Genomic DNA, 21,730 nt, shown 5'->3' with positions numbered 1-21,730 from the left:
CCATGAGTGCTCGAACGCTCCCAATTCCACGCCGGTTTGGCTTTGGAGCCGAGACAGACGATGCGGGTCAAGGTCACCGCTGGGGTTGTAGCCGTTCGCCGTCTTCATTCACCGTCAAAACATGTAGCCGTTCCACGCCTGTATTCACCGTCCACCTTCCACCGAGCCCCGCAACCGACTCCCCGCGCCGCCCGCCGCCCGACCCGCCGAGCGGCCCGCACCGCCCCAGGGCAGGCCGGCCGCCCGGCGAGCCGAGGCGCCGCCAGCTCGCGGCCGGCCACCCGAGCACACAAGCGAGATGCAAATTCCAATACCACACGTCCACATCTCCCCCCTTTAGCATCTCGCCCACATCAAAACACAAGGATCACCGCTATGACCAAAACACAAGAATCACCGTTATAACAGCATAACAGCGCCAATTCACATAACCTCTTCCAACACGTCATTACGCTCACGCTGATACAAAACGCCTATGCCATATACCAAAACACAACACAACTTGAGGACGAGCTCGGCCACCGTGACGATGAAGGCGGTCGTCTGCTTCATCGATTATACGGTGGGGTGACGCGTCACGTCCACCGCGCACGCGGAGAAACCAACAGGCGCGTGCTCGACAACCAGTCGAAGAGCACGTCAGAGGGAGGCAGCAGCAGCTGGATCAGCTGGGTCGGCTACTGCCGGCAGCACAAGAAAAACAACAAAACAAAAACAAGAAGAATCACACACGACATTCTAACTATAGCCCCACCTATCTGGCGCTTCTCTGACACGGCCCGACCGCCTGGGTATCTCCCGGCCCACGTCATCAAACCTCACAGTCCGCTTAGCCGCTGAGGTCGCGCGAGTCCTCTGTTGAGGAGCGCTAGCCGGTGGGCGGGAGACAGCCAGCTGAGCGCCGTCGTTCTTGGGAGGAGGCGTCGTCTGTTGGGCACTGCTGCTCACACGAGGAGGAGGCGTCGTCTGTTGGGCACTGCTGCTCACACGAGGAGGCGTCGTTTGCTGGGACCGATCCTGGGCCCGACGAGTGTTCTTCAAGATGCCTGGAAGACGCCGCTCGCCCGCTGAGCCAACAGAAGTCAGCACCCCACCGGCCGGTAGAGGAGGGTGCATGCTGCAGCCTCTGCCCTCTCCATCTTCTCGCACCTCCTCGAGCCGGCGCAGGTAGGACGGTGCAGTTATCCACGGGCGAAGCTGCGTGTGATGCGCCCTCAGCTCGGCTCCGGTGTCCCTCTCCAGAGTGTAGGTGACGTCATTGCTGTTCCGAGACTTCACCTTGAAGGGACCGTCGAATCGCTGCTCGAACTTGCCAGTCAGCAGGTTACCAGGTCGCTGCGTTTCCCGCTTAACCAGCTGGCCCACTTCGAATGGCGCGAAGCTCGGGTTTCCAGGCCGCCAGCAGCTCTGTCGCTCCACCGATACCAGCGGAACGCTGACGCCACCGTGCTTCTGCTTCAGCAGAAAATCTGCTGGAGAGTCACCAAGCTGAGAGTGGCTGGTCCCGTTGTAGGTCGCCATGGCCTTCGGAAGATGTAGGTCCCAGTCTCCAGGCTTGTCGGCAGACAACATGCGAAGCTCCTGACTCAGGGTGCGGTTCAGCCGCTCGACAGCTCCGTTGCCCTGCGGTCTGTAGGGTGTAGAGAATGTCTGCTGGATCCCCCACCTCCTCAGCACCTCTTGAAGCTCCGGACCCACGAACTCGCCACCATTGTCCGTCAGAAGTCGCGCAGGCCTGCGCAGAAGAACTGGCAGGACTCGCTGTTCCAGGGCGACTGCAACCGCAGCAGACGTCTTCCTCCTTACTGGTACCGCCACCGCCCACTTGGAGAAGTGATCTACAACCACAAGACATCCAATGAAGCCACGTGGGGTGCGAGGGAACATCACAAGATCAGCAGCAGCCAGCTCAAAAGGTGCTCGACTCTGAAGGCGCTGAACAGGTGCAGCGATCCTCTGAGGGGACGATTTATACAGCTGACATTGACGGCAACTTCGGGCAACATCGGCTACAACCTTGTTCAATCCTGGACAGAACACCTGGCTGGCGATCAGATCGAACAACTTGTCCCTGCCAATGTGAGCCATCCCCTGGTGAGCTGCGGTTACAAGTTCCGCCAGCCAGAGCTTGGAAATGACAGGTAGGTCCCCATACTTGCTGTGACGGTACATCAACAAGTCATTGCTGACAAACAGATCATTGAGATGCTTACCGAAATGTTCCAGTTCTCTGGGCAATTCTTGTTCTGTCAGCTTCTGCCGAACATGGCTAGTGAGCTCATGAAGAAGACGATCCTGGTGTTGGTGTTCTCGGACAGAGGCGATGTCTGGGATTCGCTCTCGGCTGTCAGGCAGAAGAACGTCTTCAGCGTCACTGCATTCCTGCGAGGACGTCACCAGAGTCAGACCGGTTGCAGTGTTCTTGAAATCACAGTGACCGCTCATGGCGTGCTCCCCATAAACACTGCTTATCAGCCGCCTTCCAAAATCCAACTCGACACAAGCAGACGTAAGGAAGTTTGCACCCAGCAACACACAGTGGCCGAACGAGTTATCTGAATCAATCAGCAGACGTACCGTTTGTGGGTCCCCGTCCCCAGGTAAGGCCACGTCTGCTTCGAGATAGCCGGTGCAGTTGGTGAGTCCTCCGATGCCTCGAACTGATACAGCGCTGGGAATCACATCCGCCTCCCTGGTGCCGATCAGCTCCAACGCTGCGCGGCTGACCATGGACACAGCTGCTCCGCTGTCGAGAAGGGCACAGACTGGTCTGTCATTCACGTATACGGTCGCAGCGCATGAAGCGCTGGACTGATGATCACAGAGAGGGTGTACAAGCAGACCGTCCTCAGGCGAACCACCCTCTTCAGTCGCACACATTGTGACACGTTCTGGCAGTTTGACTCTACACATCATTTGTGATCTCACCTGTTCTTGGATGTGAGCCACGAGGACGGTGTTCTGTGTCTGGAAGTTCTTGTTCTCCTTCAGCAAGTTGAAGTGGACTCCTCCCAGACACTGGAGATGAAGAGCTTGACCAGCCACTTCCTCCCCGTCTGGACCGGTGAAGATCATGGGATGATGGCCACCGAAGTGGACGATGACCCGTACCCTCATCAGAGTAGCGAACACCGCCACCATCTCAACAGACAACGGCTGACCTGGGACCTTCATGCTTTTGAGTGTTTGTCGTGCGCGTCGATCCAACTTCATCTTGAACCTGCCCGGTGCTTTCATCACTTCGCCCACCAGCAGTTCTCGGAGCAGGTGGTTCTGTGCAGGCCGGCGGTCATTCTCCTCCATCCAGTGGCACAGGCAGTCGATCAGTGCATCACCTCCTCCCTCAGCTCTGTAGTACAGATCCAGACCAACTGGCAACTGGCGACAGACAGCCGGGAGCTCCGTCGGCAGTGGGTGAGCACGAGAGAACATATCTGCGGCGATGTTGGATGACCCTGGCACATAGCAGATCGTGAAGTCGAACTCCGAGAGCTCCTCCATCGTCCTGGCGATCCGACTGTTGACAAGATGCATGCTGTGCATGTACACCAGTGCCTGGTGATCCGTGCAGACTCTAAATGACACGCCACCGAGGAATGGCTTGAAGGCCTTGACGACACCCCAACGGAGAGCTGCGAGTTCCAGTTCGGTGACTGAGTAATTCTGCTGTGAGCGAGAGAAGGTCATTGAGGCAAACCCGATGTGACGAGTTTCTCCGTCTTGTTCCTGAGTCAGACAGGCCCCCGCCCCAACCTGAGACGCGTCTGTCCAAAGAGTGAGAGGCTGCGCGTCCTCTGTGTAGTCGGGGAAGGCCAGCGTGACTTCCTCCTCCATTACCTGCTTCAGTTTCTCGAAGGCGTCAGTCATCTGGTCCGTCCACGTAATGACTGTGGGGCCTGGCTGGCCTGTCAGGTCCGTCAGGGGCTTGCTGATGCTGGAACAGTGGCGCACGAACTTCCTCTGGAAGTTGATCACCCCCAGGAACTGTCGGAGCTGCTTCACGGTCTGAGGGCGTGGCAGACTGCGCACCTTCTTGATGTATTCTGGTGATCTACGCAGACCTCGCTCACTGATGACGTGGCCGAGGAAGGGTACTTCTGGCTGGAACCAGACACACTTCTTGGCATTCAGCTTGATGCCCTGCGACTCGAGTGCCAGGAGCACGTCGTCCACGAGCTGAAGATGCTTCTCAAAGTTCTTCTCCATCAGGAGCAGGTCGTCCAAGTAGATGACGAGGTTTCGCCTGGAGAACCCCTGCAGCACCGTCTGCATCTCTCGCTGGAATGCTGCTGGAGCATTCTTCAAGCCGAACGGTAACCTGCGGAACCTCCAGTGCTGCCGTGCTGTCGAGAAGGCGGTGTAGTCCTTTGATGACTCCTCCAAGGGCACTTGGTAGTAGCCCTTGGCCAGGTCCAGCGTGGTGAAGAACTTCATGCCGTGGGCGCTGTACACTGAGTCCGTGACGTCGGCCATCGGGAAGCGGGTGGCCACCGTCTGCTTGTTGAGTCGACGGTAGTCAATACATAGCCGTAGAGATCCGTCCTTCTTCCGTACTGGCACAACGGGCGCCGACCACGCAGAGTCGCATCTCTCTATGATGCCCAGACGCTCCAGATCCAGGCACTGGCGCTCGATTTCCTCTGCTGCTGGCGGCGACATCCTCCTGGGCGGTACGTAAACCGGCGTGTCGTCCTTCAAGACGATCCTGTGTGCAGTCAGGGACGTGCGCAGTGGATCAGAAGCAGAACTGCTGAATACTGCTGCGTGACGCTGAAATAGATCGTCTACAGCAGCGCGCTGCGACACCGTCAGTCCCGGAACCTCTGTTGATGACAGCGTCACGTCACAGCTCTCCTCTTCACTCACTGAGAACACGTCACATGGCTGCTCCAAGTCCTTGCTGGCGTCTGCAGCAGTAGCAAGGTAACCCACAACCTCACCACGGCGAATACGGACAGCCATCCGACCACGGTTGCAGGCGAGAACTCGGGGCTGACTGTCACACGCCAGTCCAGGAACAAGACTGACATCAAGACCAGGCTGTGCTTCAAACAGAAGATGACGCTGGCTGATCGTACACTCTGAACAGCGCGGCTGCTCGGGAACGGTGTAGGGCACAGCAACTGAGCACCCTGGGGCGATATCAACATCTTCTGCTGCTCGGCAAGGAATGTCAGCAACAAAAATCATACACTCAGGCTGCTGGAGGTTCAATGGCATGTAAACCGTCCAATGGGAACCATCAGAATTGCGTCCAGAAACCGATCTTCGGGCGACGTCCACACACAAGCCCAGCCGCTCCAGCGTGTCACGGCCAACAATGACATCTGTGGGCGACTCCGCGTCAGACAACACCAGACAGTCGGTCAGCTCCAGGTGCACTCCATGCAGATTCAGGTCGACTGTCGCAACTCCCAGTGGCTCAACGACACAACCCCCAATGGCACGCACCCGAGCAGCACTTCTGGCAAGCAAGACACCATCAGATACAACATGACTGGCGACGAGAGTCCGTGAGGAGCCGGAGTCAATGATGACATCAGCTGATCGCCCTGAAACTATGGCACGGGAACGAAGGAGGTGCTCCGGCTCAAGAGCGGACGCAAACACCGAATCCAGCTCTGAGCCGGTCGACACAGGTGCTCCTGATGAACGGCCAGACACAACAGACTCGGTGGAGACAGGGCTCGAGTCGGTCACCACGTCCTGCCCTGATGGAGACGTGGGACCCGCTAGTTTCCCGGAGAAGGCGAACGATCATCACGAACACGTGAACCAGTTGAACGGGAACCATCCCTGTGTCTCTCTGACCCATTTCTGCGCCGTCTTCGGGTCCCTCGACCATACCCTGACCTTCTCCCCCCAGGGGGGTCCGGAGATGGCACTTGCTGACTCGGGCCTGAACTCGCTCTCTGATTCTCCACTGGAGATCTATGACGGGAGCGAGGGGCACTCTGCGATCTCTGACGCGAACGGGGCACGTTACAATCGCGCATATAATGCCCAGGGCGGCCACAAGAAAAACAGAGATCCTGTTTCCGACGACACTCACGCTCAACATGTCCAAAGCGGCCGCAGAAGAAGCAGCGAAGCAGTGGGCGTCGATCGCCAGTCGCTGAAGAGTTAGACGAGGAATGCTCTCGTTGATGAGGTTGTTGGACGCGCTGTTGTTCCTCGCTGCTCGTCGTATGTCTCCGGCGCCGGGCGGCTGCGGCTGGAGACACCATCCTCCTCTGCTGTGACCGTGATGAACGGCTCCTGTTCGCTTGCTCGGCTGTATAGAAGAGAGATGGATCGGCGTTAGACACCACTTCCTCATCCAGCCTCTCACGCTCCAACAGGGACAGCAGGTTTTGCCGCGTCAGGGTTATGCCATGAATCTCGCGTGTATAGTGAATCTGTCGGCGTAGGTAGTCAGCAGCACGATGCGGCAGGTTGTCAAGCAAGTGCTGACGCAACTCCTGAGACGTTTGTATGTCCTGATCGGGATACGCATCGTTATACACAGAGGCCACTCTGAGCGCGAACAGTGCCAGTGACTCACCCTGGTTCCTCCTACACGACCGAAAACGATCGCGTGCCGAGCAGTTACCAGAGAGCTCCTGCCGCTTCATCCAGTCGAGCATCCGACGTTTCACCGTCTGGTAGGGGTTGAAGACGTCCCCGCAGGCCACAAAGACATCAAGAATCTGTCCTGAAAGCTTGGATTTCAGCAACGGCAGAGCCTGGTCAAGACTTCCTGCGTACACATTCTCACAGTGCTCTTCAAATCGATCGAGATAGTGAGCGAGGGACTGCCTGCCACCCAAAGAAAAACTGGCCAGCTCATGAACCTGCTGTACAACAAAGCGAGTCGATGGTACAGAGTCGGTATTGGGCGGCACGAACCGAGTCTGGGAGCGATTCGGCGTGAACTGAGGCACATTCTCATCCGGACACACGGGCATACACAGTGTTAGAGGCTGACCTGTTAGTCCGTCGGCTGCAGCACCGGATAATGCAGCCGGAGCCGGGGTTCCCCGGTTGTCCGCAGACTCGGGAACAGGCACCCCGGCCGTACCGGGCGCCGCTGCCGCTGATGTTAGCGACAGCTCCAGGCGCCGGCTCAGGTCACGTATGGACTGCTGTTGCTCAGTGATGCGCTGAAGAGCAGTCGCCAGCTGTTCCCTCAGCTCATGAAGTTCCTCCGCGCGATTGCTGTCATTTTCGGCGTCCGACATGGTGGCGACTGGCGAGCCCGCGGAGCGGCAGAGCGCGGCACAGGCCCGACGTAAGCGGCGCGTTCTGGTGCAGACTGGACGCGGCGCGGCGCAGGCTCAGCGTGGAGCGGCACGGCACGGCCAAACGTGACGCGGTGCGGCGCAGGCTTGATGTGGAGTGGCGCGGCGCGGCGCAGGCTCGACGTGGAGAGGCGCGGCGCGGCCAAATGTGGCGTGGCGCGGCGCAGACCTAACGTGGCGCGGCGCGGCGCAGGCTCGACGTGGAGAGGCGCGGCGCGGCCAAACGTGGCACGGCGCGGCGCAAGCTCGACGTGGAGAGGCGTGGCGCGGCCAAACGTGGCGCGGAGCGGTGTAGCCTCGACGTGGAGAGGCGCGGCGCGGCCAACGTAGCGCGGCGCGGCGCAGGCTTGACGTGGAGTGGCGCGGCGCGGCCAAATGTGGCGTGGCGCGGCGCGGCGCAGGCTCGACGTGGAGAGGCGCGGCGCGGCCAAACGTGGCGCGGCGCGGCGCAGGCTCAGCCTCGACGACGAGAGGCGCGGCGCGGCCAAACGTGGCGCGGCGCGGAGCAGGCTCGACGTGGAGCGGCGCGGCGCAGACCCAACGTGGCGCGGATAATGTAGAGCTCAGTACGTGAGCGCGAGTACTTGCTGGGCGCCGACTTGCTGGCTTGCTAGGCGTCAACTTGCTGGCTTGCTAGACACCGACTCTCGACTCGCGACGCAGCGACTCCAGCCCAGACTCGCAACGCAGACTCACAACGCTGAATCTCAACACCGAATCACAGCGTGGAATCACAGCGCGGAATCACAGCGTGGAATCACAGCGCGGTGGAATCACAGGCACGTACTTCATGTGAACTTGCTAGGCTTTTAGACGAGCCCCCAAAATATGTAGCCGTTCGCCGTCTTCATTCACCGTCAAAACATGTAGCCGTTCCACGCCTGTATTCACCGTCCACCTTCCACCGAGCCCCGCAACCGACTCCCCGCGCCGCCCGCCGCCCGACCCGCCGAGCGGCCCGCACCGCCCCAGGGCAGGCCGGCCGCCCGGCGAGCCGAGGCGCCGCCAGCTCGCGGCCGGCCACCCGAGCACACAAGCGAGATGCAAATTCCAATACCACACGTCCACAGGGTAACGGTGGATTGGCTGCGCCCGAGCACCCGTAACGCGGCACAATTCTCCATCTATGGATTTTCCTATTCGCTCAGCATTGTGATAGGCGTTCGTAATAGCATTTACTCTGCTCATGTACCTATCCCCGGTTATTTAAAAGAAGTTTTTTTGTGGGGGAATATCACGGCTTTAGGTACTCGGTGGCCCTTTTCACGACTTTCAAAGAATGCTCCGATAACTAAACACCGCACAGACCTACTGCATTAGTGAATCTGACAGAAGGTCTGTGGAATTACATCCCCCCTCACCACACCCCTAAAAACTCATCCAGTGTCCAAAACCACTTTTATCGACTCGCCAAAAAAAAAAAAAAACACACACACACACACACACACACACACACACACCCTTACACATACACACGCAAAGCATGGGGCATGTCAGCTCTCAGTTCATTTATCATTGTCTTTACCATGGTTCAATTGCATTGCGCGATTTAAAGCACGTGAGTGCCTATAAAGTATATATGTAGAAAATAATATCTACAGCAAAACATCCAAAATTACAAAGGCTACAATGCTTAAAAAGTAGGTTCATCAAGGAAGCCCATTTTTACTTGCGTTGTGTTCCCAACCATGCGATTCCAACGCGGGCTATTCGCAACGTCTGTTAAGGCACGTTAACAGCTGACAAGCCGCCACCGCTGCCACTTATTCATAGATGGTTGATATCGCAGCTTGGGCGTCAGCTGTTGTGATGGGGCACGTTTTCCCTTCCCTTCATTTGGTATCACCCCCCGGTCATATGGAAGCACAGAAACAATAAACAGTTCCATGGTCGCCGCCATTGTGTTTCGAAGGTAATCCGCCGCTCCCGATAAATCGCCGCGACAGTGCTAAATTAACCACCGGAATCGACCATAACATGGCGCGGTCGGTCGGTTTCGTAATCTTTTATTAACCCGCGCACCGACGGGGGTCTGCGCCAACTTAGTACCGACGGGGGGGGGGGCGGATGACCGCCCCCCCCCTGAGATCTCGAGAACGAAGCAAGATAGCGACAAGCGGTAAACGGCATCGGATACGCACGGTCAAGATCTACAATTTTTACTAAGGTCATTTTCAGGTCAGGTCAAAGATGACGTCACAGGGGTCGAAAAAGTCAAAATGGCGGCGCTAAATATGGAGAGAGTTTTTCTCGAATAACTTTCGAATTAGTCAAGATAGGAACAAACTAAGGGCATCATCGTGATCCTCTCGTCAATCCGCATCGAATGATATATATGTTGACCTCGAAAGGTCAAGGTCAAAGGTTGACCTCAGGTCACGTGACCTCGAGGTCATCATGTATATCATTCGATGCGTCTTGACGAGCTGAACACAATGAGACCATCCACGCGTCTGTATCTTGTTCCTGTACGGAGTTATTGGCCAAAAACCTTTGGTGACCTTTGATGACGTCACATGACCTCACAGCTGCCCAACAGCAAAACAGACCTCAAGGTAGTGAAGGTTGATCGTATATGAAGTCATGTATGGTATATGGGGCCATTCCGACCCGTTTTAGTGGTAAAAACAGGGAGTTGATTTTTCCCCCATTGACTTATAATGGGGAGGTCGCGAAATTGACCTGACCTTAGGTCACCGATATCAAAATTCCGAGATATACAAATTGTAGCTACTAATGACCTAATAACATCCTGCGACTTTCAAAGGCCTCCGACATCTACTGTAGCTCTGGCACGGTGACAAAGTTGCAAAAAAGTGACTTGAGGTTGGGTCATTCAAAGTGACCTGGTGACCTGACCTTGAAAGGTAGGAGGTTCAAACTTGCACACCATGTGTAAAATTGATAAGGGAATAGTCATACCAAATTTCGCGGCGCTACGCGCCGCGGTTTTCCTGCTATTCGCGAAAAACCTCAGGGGGGGGCGGATATCCGCCCCCCCCCCGTCGGTGCGCGGGTTAACTTTTCGCTGACGGCCGCGACTAACCGTACTCGTTGTGCCTGTCGTGTGTAAATATCTGTGCGGCGCGCGCGTCCAAGATGGCGGGCGGCGATGAGGCGCAGTCGGCCGCCGCCGCTGAGAAGCCGTCTGAGATGGAGCTGCTTCGGGGCATGCTGCAGCAGCAATTGGAGCTGGCTGCAGCGGCAGCGCGACGTGAGGAGCGGATGGCCGCGCTGATGGAGCGGGTGCTTCCCGGCCCGACGGCCGTGCAGGACGCCACGGCACCCGCCCAGACAGCTGCGGGGCCCGATTCCGGCGCCCGGCCGCGTGCACGAATGCCCGCCGCCGGCACGCCCACGCCCCGGCTGGCGGCTACCGCTACCCTCAAGGAGTTTGAGGCCTGGAAAGAGAAGTTCTCCGGCTACTGCCTCCTCACCGGCGTCCACGATCTCACCGAGGCTGAGCAGCGGGCCGCCCTGCTCGCCGTTCTCGACGACGACTGGGCCCGCGTGGTTCGGTTCGGCCTGCCCATTCCGGCCGAGGCGTCCATGGCCGATGTGATCACCGCCATGCACGCCCACCTTCGGCGGCAGCGGAACGTGGTGATCGACCGCTGCGAATTTAACATGCGGATGCAGGAGCCAGGCGAGTCAGTGGACGATTTTATCTGCGCCCTGAAGGAGATAGCGTCCTGCTGTGATTTTTGCCCGAACTGCACCGATGATCGGTTCCGAGACCATCTGGTGGTGGGCACCAGTGATGACGAGGCCAGACGCCGCATGCTGGAGCTGCCCGATCTGACCTTCCAGATGGCCGCCGACCTGTGCCGGGCGTCTGAGAGCGCCCGTCTCAACAGCTCGGCGATCCGTGGCCCGGGCGAGCCGTCTCTGCGCCGTCTCTCCGAGTACCGGCGACAGCGCGGTCGGCCGAGCGGCGCGGACTCGCGCCCGGCCGACCAGACCCGGCGGTGTGACCGCTGCGGTGCCGCGCAGCACACGGACGGTCGTGCCTGCCCCGCCCTGGGTCGCACCTGCCACCGATGCCACGAACGGGACCACTTTTCCTCGGTCTGCCGGCGTGCCGCGGGCACTGATGAGCGGCGCCGGCAGACGCCTAGTTCCGAGCGCAGCCACCAGGGACAGGACTGGCGCCACCGTAGCGCGAGCAGCCGCCGCCAGGGGAGGGGCCGGCGCCACCGTAGCGCAAGCGGCCGCCGCCGTGACAGCACGGCTGCCGACGCGTCACACCGGCAGGTTTCGGTGCTGGCAGCGAATACGACCACGAGAGACACGGCGAATCGGCAGCAGTCAGCGCCGCCGGCGGCCCGGACGCCGGGCGCGCGCCTCAACAGTGTGACGGCCCACCGGTCGCCGCAGGTACGGCTACAGCTGCACCTACCAAACGGAGTCAGGCGGTCGACCGTATGGACGCCCGACACCGGCGCTGAGATATCAGCCCTCTCACTGCAACAAGCCGAGTCCATGGGAGTGAGCAGAGCGGACCTCACGCCCTCCACGGCTGTGCTGTGGGCCGCCGACAGCCGCCGGCTGGACTGTGTGGGCACGTGCGCCCTCACCCTGCAGCTCGGTGACGTCATACAGACCGTGCAGGTGTCTGTTCTGCGAGCACTGCACTCACCACTGCTGTCGTGGCACGATTGTATCGGCCTGGGAATTCTGCCGGCGAGCTTCCCGCGGCAGATTTGTCAGCGCGGCTCGGCAGCCGAGACTGGGACGGACGGTGGGGCACCGGAGCCGCCGCCGCCCGGTGAGCCGCCCGAGGCCCCCGCCGCCGGCAGCCAGCCCTCACTACGGCGCTGCAGCGGCACGACGGCGGCACCTGAGGAGACCCGGGACCTAAGCCGCGTCTCTGCCGCCGACCGGCCGGCCGCCAGCTCGGCCGGCGCCGACCCGACCGGGCGGCCGCCGCCGCCCGGCCCTACGGGCGCGCCGCCGCCCGGCCGCGCGCACGGCCCGGCCGCCGGTGGCACCCCCTCCGCACAGCAGCGGCGGGCAGACTTCGACGAACTGAAAGCCGAGTTCCCGAGGGTCTTCGATACGAAGTCGACCCTGCGGAAGATGACGGGGGAGCCGATGAAGATCGAGCTGACGGACGACGCCGTCCCTCACGCTGTGACCACCGCCCGGAATATCCCGTTCTGTTGGCGAGAGGACGTGCGACTACAGCTCGACGAGCTGATGGAAAAGGACATCATCGAGCCGGTGGAGCACCCCACCGACTGGTGTCATCCGATTGTTCCGGTGGCCAAACGGTCGTCAGACGGCACAGTGTCCGGCTGCCGGCTGACCGTGGACTTCACTAAGCTAAACCGGTTCGTGAAGCGACCGACGTACCCGGTCCGCTCGCCTCAAGATGCAGTGGCCTCCGTCTCACCCGGCGCTGCATACTTCACCAAGCTGGACAGCAAGGCGGGGTACCACCAGGTCCCCATCCGGCCTGAAGACAGAGACCTGACGTGTTTCATCACGCCGTGGGGCCGCTACCGGTACCTGAGGGCCCCAATGGGAATCGTCAGCTCTGGCGACGTATACAACCAGCGCGGTGACGCCGCGCTCGGCGACATCCCGCGCACGTGCAAGGTCGTGGACGACGTCCTGGCCTATGATGCTGACTACGCCGCCCACCTGCAGCACGTGCGGCAGATCCTGAAGAGATGTGACCAGCACGGCATCACACTCAACCCGGACAAGTGTCAGTTCGCGGAAGATGAAGTGGAATTCTGCGGCTTCCGCATCAATTCAGCTGGCTATACCGCCGACGGCAAAAAAGTTCGTGCCATCCAGGCCTTCCCCAGGCCCGGCAACATCACCGACCTACGGTCGTTCCTCGGCCTGGTGACCCAGCTCGGCGCCTTCTCCCCAGAGGTCGCCGCCGCCGCCGAGCCGCTGAGACAGCTGCTGCGGCCGCGGAACGCGTGGCTGTGGACGCCAGCGCACGAGCAGGCGTTCAGCGCGGTGAAGATGGCACTCACGTCGCCTCCCGTGCTCGACTTCTTCGACCCTCGCCGCCGCACAGTCCTCGAGACTGACGCCGCTCGCTCCGGTGGCCTGGGCTACTGCCTGCTGCAGCAAGACGCCGCCGGCCGGTGGCGACTGATCCAGTGCGGCTCACGCTTCCTATCGGACGCCGAGTCGCGGTACGCCGTGATCGAGCTGGAGCTGCTGGCCCTGGCCTGGGCCTGCAAGAAATGCAGCATCTATCTCAGCGGGATGCAGCGGTTTGAAGTCCTGACCGATCACCGGCCGCTCATCCCGATCCTCAACAGTAAGAGCCTCGCGGAGATCGAAAATCCGCGGCTCCAGCGGCTACGTGAGCGGCTGGCGCCGTTCAACCTGCTCGCCACCTGGCGGCAAGGCAAGCTACACGCCATCCCGGACGCGCTGTCGCGCGCGCCGGTGGATGACCCGGCGCCTGAGGACGAGGAAGCCGAGAGGGACGCCAGCCATCAACTCGCCAGCGTGCTCTCACGGCTGGCCACCGACGGGGCGGACGACGGTCCCAGCCCGTTCAAAGACGCGGCGCTCACAGAGGTGCGCGCCGCCGCCGCCGCCGATCCGGAGCTCATCGCACTCACCGATCTGATCCTGAACGGGTTTCCAGAGCACCGGTCACAGCTGGACCCGCGCCTCCGACCGTACTGGGGAGTTCGGGACCGGCTGGCCGTGGACGACGGCCTAGTGGTGTGCGGCCAGCGGCTCGTGATACCGCCCAGTCTGCGGCGCGCCACGCTCGAGCGCCTGCACGCCAGTCACCAGGGCGTCGAGCGCACCAAACGCCGCGCGCGGCAGGTAGTCTACTGGCCGTTTCTGGACAGTGACATTGCGAACCATGTCGGTGCGTGCCCGGCCTGCCAGCGGTACCTGCCCAATCAGCAGAAGGAGCCGCTGATGCCGGAAAAGACGCCGTCACGTGTGTTTGAGGCTGTCTCCGCCGACTACTTCGCCTGGGCCGGCCGCACGTTCCTGGTGTACGCGGACCGGCTGTCCGGGTGGCCGTTTGTGTCGCACGTGGCCGGCGAGGCGACTGCCAGAGACCTGGTCTGCAGCCTGCGCCAGATGTTCGCGGCCACCGGCGTGCCCACCACCCTCCGGACAGACGGTGGACCCCAGTTCACCGCCCGGCTCACCCGAGAGTTTCTGCGCCGCTGGGGAGTGGAGCACCAGATCTCCACACCGCACTACCCGCAATCAAACGGACACGCTGAGGCGGCGGTCAAGGCCGCCAAACGGCTCATCCAGAAGGCGACCAGCAGCGGTGAGCTCGACACGGACGCCTACGCGCAGGGGCTGCTGGAACTGCGCAACACGCCGCGCGCCGACGGCCGCTCTCCGGCTCAGGTCCTGTTCGGCCACCCGCTGAGATCGGCAGTGCCGGCGCACCACCGGGCCTTCGCCGACTGCTGGCAGCGGGCGGCGGACGACTGTGACGCCAGAGCCGCGGCGCAGCAACAGAAAACAGCCGAGCGGTACGACGCGACAGCCCGACAGCACAGCGCGCTCACCATGGGTCAGCGCGTGCTCGTCCAAGACCCGCGGTCGGGGCTGTGGGACCGCGTCGGCGTCATCACGGCAGTCGGACAGCGGCGCGACTACCTGGTCCGGCTGCCCAGTGGCCGAGTCTACTGGCGGAACCGGCGCTATCTGCGACCCCAGAGATCTCTCATCTCGGAGGGCGCCGCCACACTTGCACCCGGGCGCCGGCAGCAGCCCGCTCCGAGCTCGGCACCCGACGGCACGGAGGAGACCGCCGCCGCTGCGCCGGCGGGCGGACAGCCGGCACCACCGGTGCTGCGGAACAGCGCCGACGACCCCAGCTCAGTGCGCCGTGGGACGCGCCGCCGTCGCCGTCCGGCCCGACTGACCGTGCGCTGGGCGGACCAGACGTACGACTGAGTTCGTGCGTCCACACCGTGTGTGGTGTACATTTTTGTTTATGTGTTAGACGCAATGCGTATTTTGTACCGAGGCATGCGTCTTGAGGGGGGGTGTTGTGATGGGGCACGTTTTCCCTTCCCTTCATTTGGTATCACCCCCCGGTCATATGGAAGCACAGAAACAATAAACAGTTCCATGGTCGCCGCCATTGTGTTTCGAAGGTAATCCGCCGCTCCCGATAAATCGCCGCGACAGTGCTAAATTAACCACCGGAATCGACCATAACATCAGCAGCGCGGCCCACAACGCGTCGGCGCCAGCGCACGCAGCTGTTGGCACTCGGCAGCCGGTGTTGCGACTTAACGGCCGGCCGGCCCCATGAAGGAGAAGCTCTTGGTGAAGCTTTGTGATCGCCTCATAGCCGCCTTGGATGTCATCTTTCTTGGCAGATCCATCCGTTCAGATGGTACGGTGCAGTCTGGATAAAGGACGAAGTCCAACGCCGCTAACCCCGCGACCGCCACCCCACAACGTGGCCGCAGACCGAACGGGCGTGAGGGCCGTAAGGGCCACCCCGCCATCCGGTATAGGTGGCTGAGCAGCCGGGCGCAGCGGCGCCTGGGCGGCGGCCGCGCTGAGATGAAGTCCCAAACCGCCATGTCGCCATCACCGCCATCACCATTGCTGCAGCTTTTCCCAACCGCCTCAATCGCCGCCGTTTTGCCAGCAGTCGCGCCGCGGAATGGCAGAAGCTCCAGAGTAGCCTCCAGCGCCCCTCTCCGCACGTGTGCAGGTGCACTGCGGCCGCCGGGTCCGACGTCCAGGCAGAACATATTTCCATGCTGCTCCGACGGTGGGCTGGTCTTGTTTGGGCGTTCCTCCACTGTCACGTCGGTCACGCCTGCCCCGGCCAGGGCGCAGAGGCCGACGTGTCACCATCCGGTTGCAGTCCTCAGTCGGGTCGCAACGTGTACCTCTTCCGCAGCGTGGAGCGCGCTCCCGCTGGGCAGCGATATGCAGCCAAAAATAGCATGCGGGCGGCCAGCGCTGCGCCGGACAGCGGACCCATGCCGGGGGTATGCCGGTCTCGGCCATTAGCGGGGTCGTCGGGGCCGAGGCTGTACATACAGCTGGTGACCGCGTGAGCCGCCAATCGAAGCTCACGGCTTATAAGCTCGACGCGGGCATCACACGCCGTCCCGATGGGAGCTCCACGACGCCGCCGCGAACTCCAGCGCGGCTCGCAGCGCGAAGACCAGTACGGACGGCCGGGGCAAACGGCGTGCGGGAGTCGCAGGCGACGTTCTGCGGACAGAAAGGGTTGGGCATAAGCTGGTCGGCAGGACACTCTTGAGCCGAGCCTTTGATGTAATTACAGATGATCCAGAAGCATGCACAAAAATTCATGACACACTATTCTCATTTATGTATTTGCTACATATGATATGATATACCAGCTCATGATCAGTGACGCATTCTGGGCAATATGTTCTAAAGTGAAGTAACTGAAGTTACAGCTTAAAAGCTTAAAAAACAGCTTAAAAAACACACACACACATTCGATAGCTTATGAGAATAACATGCCTTGTGTGCTTAATGCAGGAAAATATTTTTTTCACTTTTTTAGAAACAGCAAAAGAGTTGTCAACAAGCCATGTCAACTATCTAAACAATTTTTATGGAAACTGCTCTAGCTAGCTTAAAGTTCCACAACGTTTCCGGAGCACCGTACCCAAACTCAGTTCATGTTACAAGAAAAAACAGTAATAATGCCTCCTAATTTTGAATGAAATATAGGTATGAGTAATTTGATTTGGAAAGCAACAAATTTCCGCACATCATTTTAGCAAAATTACTATTTTCTTCAGCCATCAGGTTACACAAAACTATAGTAAACTTTATGATCTAGTTTACACAAAACCAAAGCCCCGATTTTAACCCGCGCACCGACGGGGGGGGCGGATATCCGCCCCCCCCTGAGGTTTTTCGCGAATAGCGGGAAAACCGCGGCGCGTAGCGCCGCGAAATTTGGTATGACTATTCCCTTATCAATTTTACACATGGTGTGCAAGTTTGAACCTCCTACCTTTCAAGGTCAGGTCACCAGGTCACTTTGAATGACCCAACCTCAAGTCACTTTTTTGCAACTTTGTCACCGTGCCAGAGCTACAGTAGATGTCGGAGGCCTTTGAAAGTCGCAGGATGTTATTAGGTCATTAGTAGCTACAATTTGTATATCTCGGAATTTTGATATCGGTGACCTAAGGTCAGGTCAATTTCGCGACCTCCCCATTATAAGTCAATGGGGGAAAAATCAACTCCCTGTTTTTACCACTAAAACGGGTCGGAATGGCCCCATATACCATACATGACTTCATATACGATCAACCTTCACTACCTTGAGGTCTGTTTTGCTGTTGGGCAGCTGTGAGGTCATGTGACGTCATCAAAGGTCACCAAAGGTTTTTGGCCAATAACTCCGTACAGGAACAAGATACAGACGCGTGGATGGTCTCATTGTGTTCAGCTCGTCAAGACGCATCGAATGATATACATGATGACCTCGAGGTCACGTGACCTGAGGTCAACCTTTGACCTTGACCTTTCGAGGTCAACATATATATCATTCGATGCGGATTGACGAGAGGATCACGATGATGCCCTTAGTTTGTTCCTATCTTGACTAATTCGAAAGTTATTCGAGAAAAACTCTCTCCATATTTAGCGCCGCCATTTTGACTTTTTCGACCCGTGTGACGTCATCTTTGACCTGACCTGAAAATGACCTTAGTAAAAATTGTAGATCTTGACCGTGCGTATCCGATGCCGTTTACCGCTTGTCGCTATCTTGCTTCGTTCTCGAGATCTCAGGGGGGGGCGGTCATCCGCCCCCCCCCCGTCGGTACTAAGTTGGCGCAGACCCCCGTCGGTGCGCGGGTTAACAAATGTAGATAAAATTTAAACAATTTTAAAAAATGTATCGTGGAGAAAATGAAAAGTGTAGATTTGTAAAGCCGGGATATTTCAATTTCACGGATTAGGCACTTAAAGAAATATCTTCACCTTTCTTTGAGCCACCAGCCTTCACCCAAGTTTTACACGAATGTAGTGAAGCAGACAATGTGGCAACTCAAAATTGTGATGGTTTGAGATAATTATGACGGTAAAAGAAAAAGCAACACAAGGTTCCTTACCCTCGTTTTTTTCACATGGGTTCAGATGAGGCTTCAACTGTTGCCGACCTGAGGAGCTATAGGGACTTGAGCTTTCCAAAACTCAATTTCTAAGGGCACTGAGCAGTGTTTGGCTTTCACACGAATGCGATAGTAAGTTATATGAAGTTGACAAAGCAAGCAAAGCAAAGCATGATGCCCCGCGCGTCCGCCCGCGACCACGCCCCGCGTCCGACTCCCGACCGCCGCGTGACCCGAGGCGCCCGGCGGTCACGTGACCTACCGGCCGGGACTGCAAACGGCCTTCACCACCATTCTTGTATGACGTCATATCCTACTGAGGTGCTGATTGGTCGGAATTAGATACCTGAAGGTAATTATCTGCCGTAGTTATTTTTGTTTCATTGTTTTGCGTGTTTTCTTATATGAAATGTAATTAAAAAAATTGTCATATTTTAATCACCATTAAAACATAACTGAATAGGTATAAAAGAGAACTCGATATATACTTTCCTTGTTTTTAAGAATTCCGGAATTAGATACCCGAGGGAGCAAAGAGGGAGCAAGTTGCCACGCTGATTTAATACCTCATAGTCGAAAGGTGGGCTACTAGAACCAAAAATTGCTGTGTTTGTAAATAAATAAGTGATTTGAGGGCAAAAAATGCCCGGATTTAAACTTCTAAAATTATTTTGAACATAAAATATTTCAGTTTGAGGGATGTTAAGGCCTCTAAGGGTAGGTACTTTTTAGGTATCAAATAAGTTCCTCTGCGAAAGTTCCGTCGTGAAAACGGCCAATATATAATAAATATATAATGGCCGTTTTCACGACGGAACTTTCGCAGAGGAACTTATTTAATACCTAAAAAGTACCTACCCTTTGAGGCCTTAACATCCCTCAAACTGAAATATTTTATGTTCAAAATAATTTTAGAAGTTTAAATCCGGGCATTTTTTGCCCTCAAATCACTTATTTATTTACAAACACAGCAATTTTTGGTTCTAGTAGCCCACCTTTCGACTATGAGGTATCAAATCAGCGTGGCAACTTTACTCCCTCGGGTATCTAATTCCGGAATTCTTAAAAACAAGGAAAGTATATATCGAGCTTTCTTTTATGCGTATTGAGTTATGTTTTAATGGTGATTAAAATATGGCAAATTTTTTAATTACATTTCACATAAGAAAAACACGCAAAACAATGAAACAAAAATAACTACGGTGGAAATAACCAATCAGCACCTCAGTAGGATATGACGTCATACAAGAATGGTGTTGAAGGCCGTTTGCAGTCCCGGCCGGTAGGTCACGTGACCGCCGGGAGCCTCGGGTCACGCGGCGGTCGGGAGTCGGACGCGGGACGTGGTCGCGGGTGGACGCGCGGGGCATCATGCTTTGCTTTGCTTGCTTTAACTTAATATAACTTACGATCGCATACGTGTGAAACCCAAACACTGCTCAGTGCCCTTAGAAATTGAGTTTTGGAAAGCTCAAGTCCCTATAGCTCCTCAGGTCGGCAACAGTTGAAGCCTCATCTGGACTAGTGAAAAAAGCGAGGGTAAGGAACCTTTTGTTGCTTTTTCTTTTACCGTTATAATTATCTCAAACCATCACAATTTTGAGTTGCCACATTGTCTGGTTCACTACATTCGTGTAAAACTTGGTGAAGGCTGGTGGCTCAAAGAAAGGTGAAGATATTTCTTTAAGTGCCTAATCCGTGAAATATCCCGGCTTTACAAATCTACACTTTTCATTTTTTCCACGATACATTTTTTAAAATTGTTAAAATTTATTCAACATTTGTTAAAAGGGGCTTTGGTTTGGTGTAAACTAGATCATAAAGTTTACTATAGTTTTGTGCAAAACCTGGTGGCTGAAGAAAATAGTAATTTTGCTAAAATGATGTGCGGAAATTTGTTGCTTTCCAATTTCCAAATCAAATTACTCATACCTATATTTCATTCAAAATTAGGAGGCATTATTACTGTTTTTTCTTGCAACATGAACTGAGTTTGGGTGCAGTGCTCCGGAAACGTTGTGGAACTTTAAGCTAGCTAGAGCAGTTTCCATAAAAATTGTTTAGATAGTTGACATGGCATGTTGACAACGGTTTTGCTGTTTCTAAAAAAGTGAAAAATATTTTCCTGCATTAAACAGACAAGGCATGTTATTCTCATAAGCTATCGAATGTGTGTGCGTGTGTGTGTTTTTTTAAGCTGTCAATTGTAACTTCAGTTACTTCACTTTAGAACATATTGCCCAGAATGCGTCACTGATCATGAGCTGGTATATCATATCATATGTAGCAAATACATAAATGGGAATAGTGTGTCATGAATTTTTGTGCATGCTTCTGGATCATCTGTAATTACATCAAAGGCTCGGCTCAAGAGTGTCCTGCCGACCAGCTTATGCCCAACCCTTTCTGTCCGCAGAACGTCTTCCGTCGCCTGCGACTCCCGCACGCCGTTTGCGCCCCGGCCGTCCGTACCGGTCTTCGCGCTGCGAGCCGCGCTGCTGGAGTTCGCGGCGGCGTCGTGGAGCTCCCATCGGGACAACGTGTGATGCCCGCGTCGAGCTTATAAGCCGTGAGCTTCGATTGGCGGCTCACGCGGTCACCAGCTGTATGTACAGCCTCGGCCCCGACGACCCCGCTAATGGCCGAGACCGGCATACCCCCTGCATGGGTCCGCTGTCCGGCGCAGCGCTGGCCGCCCGCATGTTACGTTTGGCTGTATCGCTGCCCAGCGGGAGCGCGCTCCACGCTGCGGTAGAGGCACACGTTGCGACCCGACTGAGGACCGCAACCGGATGGTGAGACGTCGGCCTCTGCGCCCTGGCCGGGGTAGGCGTGACCGACGTCACAGTGGAGGAACACCCAAACAAGACCAGCCCACCGTCGGAGCAGCATGGAAATATCATGTTCTGCCTGGACGTCGGACCCGGCGGCCGCAGAGCACCTGCACACGTGCGGAGAGGGGCGCTGGAGGCGCGGCTTCTGACATCCCGCGGCGCGGCTGCTGGCAATACCTGACAACGGCGGCAATGGAGGCGGTTGGGAACAGCTGCAGCAATGGTGATGGCGGTGATGGCGACATGGCGGTTTGGGACTTCATCTCAGCGCGGCCGCCGCCCAGCTGCTCAGCCACCTACCGGATGGCGGGGTGGCCCTTACGGCCCTCACGCCCGTTCGGTCTGCGGCCACGTTCTGGGGTGGCCGTCGCGGGGTTAGCGGCGTTGGACTTCGTCCTTTATCCAGACTGCACCGTACCATCTGAACGGATGGATCTGCCAAGAAAGATGACATCCAAGGCGGCTATGAGGCGATCACAAAGCTTCAGCAAGAGCTTCTCCTTCATGGGGCCGGCCGGCCGTTAAG

The 21,730-nt window shown here is 57.3% G+C and overlaps 2 protein-coding genes across 2 annotated transcripts in view; one reads left to right on the top strand and one right to left on the bottom strand.

The window, feature by feature from the left end:
* LOC122373422 (glycine receptor subunit alphaZ1-like) overlaps nt 1-21,730 on the top strand; it is a 74,247-nt gene that overhangs the window by 40,335 nt on the left and 12,182 nt on the right. The gene's annotated exons all lie outside the window — the stretch shown is intronic.
* On the bottom strand, nt 107-5,421 carry LOC122373421. Its single transcript, XM_043351447.1, has 3 exons — nt 2,578-5,421; nt 2,214-2,382; nt 107-1,838 (listed from the first exon to the last, which is right to left on the bottom strand). Exons 1-3 carry the CDS (start codon nt 5,218-5,220, stop codon nt 739-741), a joined length of 3,912 nt encoding a protein of 1,303 aa, XP_043207382.1. The 5' UTR covers nt 5,221-5,421; the 3' UTR covers nt 107-738.

Source organism: Amphibalanus amphitrite, unplaced genomic scaffold (assembly GCF_019059575.1).
Source record: "Amphibalanus amphitrite isolate SeventyFive unplaced genomic scaffold, NRLGWU_Aamphi_draft 001493F_arrow, whole genome shotgun sequence".
Lineage (NCBI taxonomy): Eukaryota > Metazoa > Arthropoda > Thecostraca > Balanomorpha > Balanidae > Amphibalanus > Amphibalanus amphitrite.
Note: the sequence above shows the minus strand (reverse complement) of the source record. Positions and strands in the feature narration are given on the sequence as shown.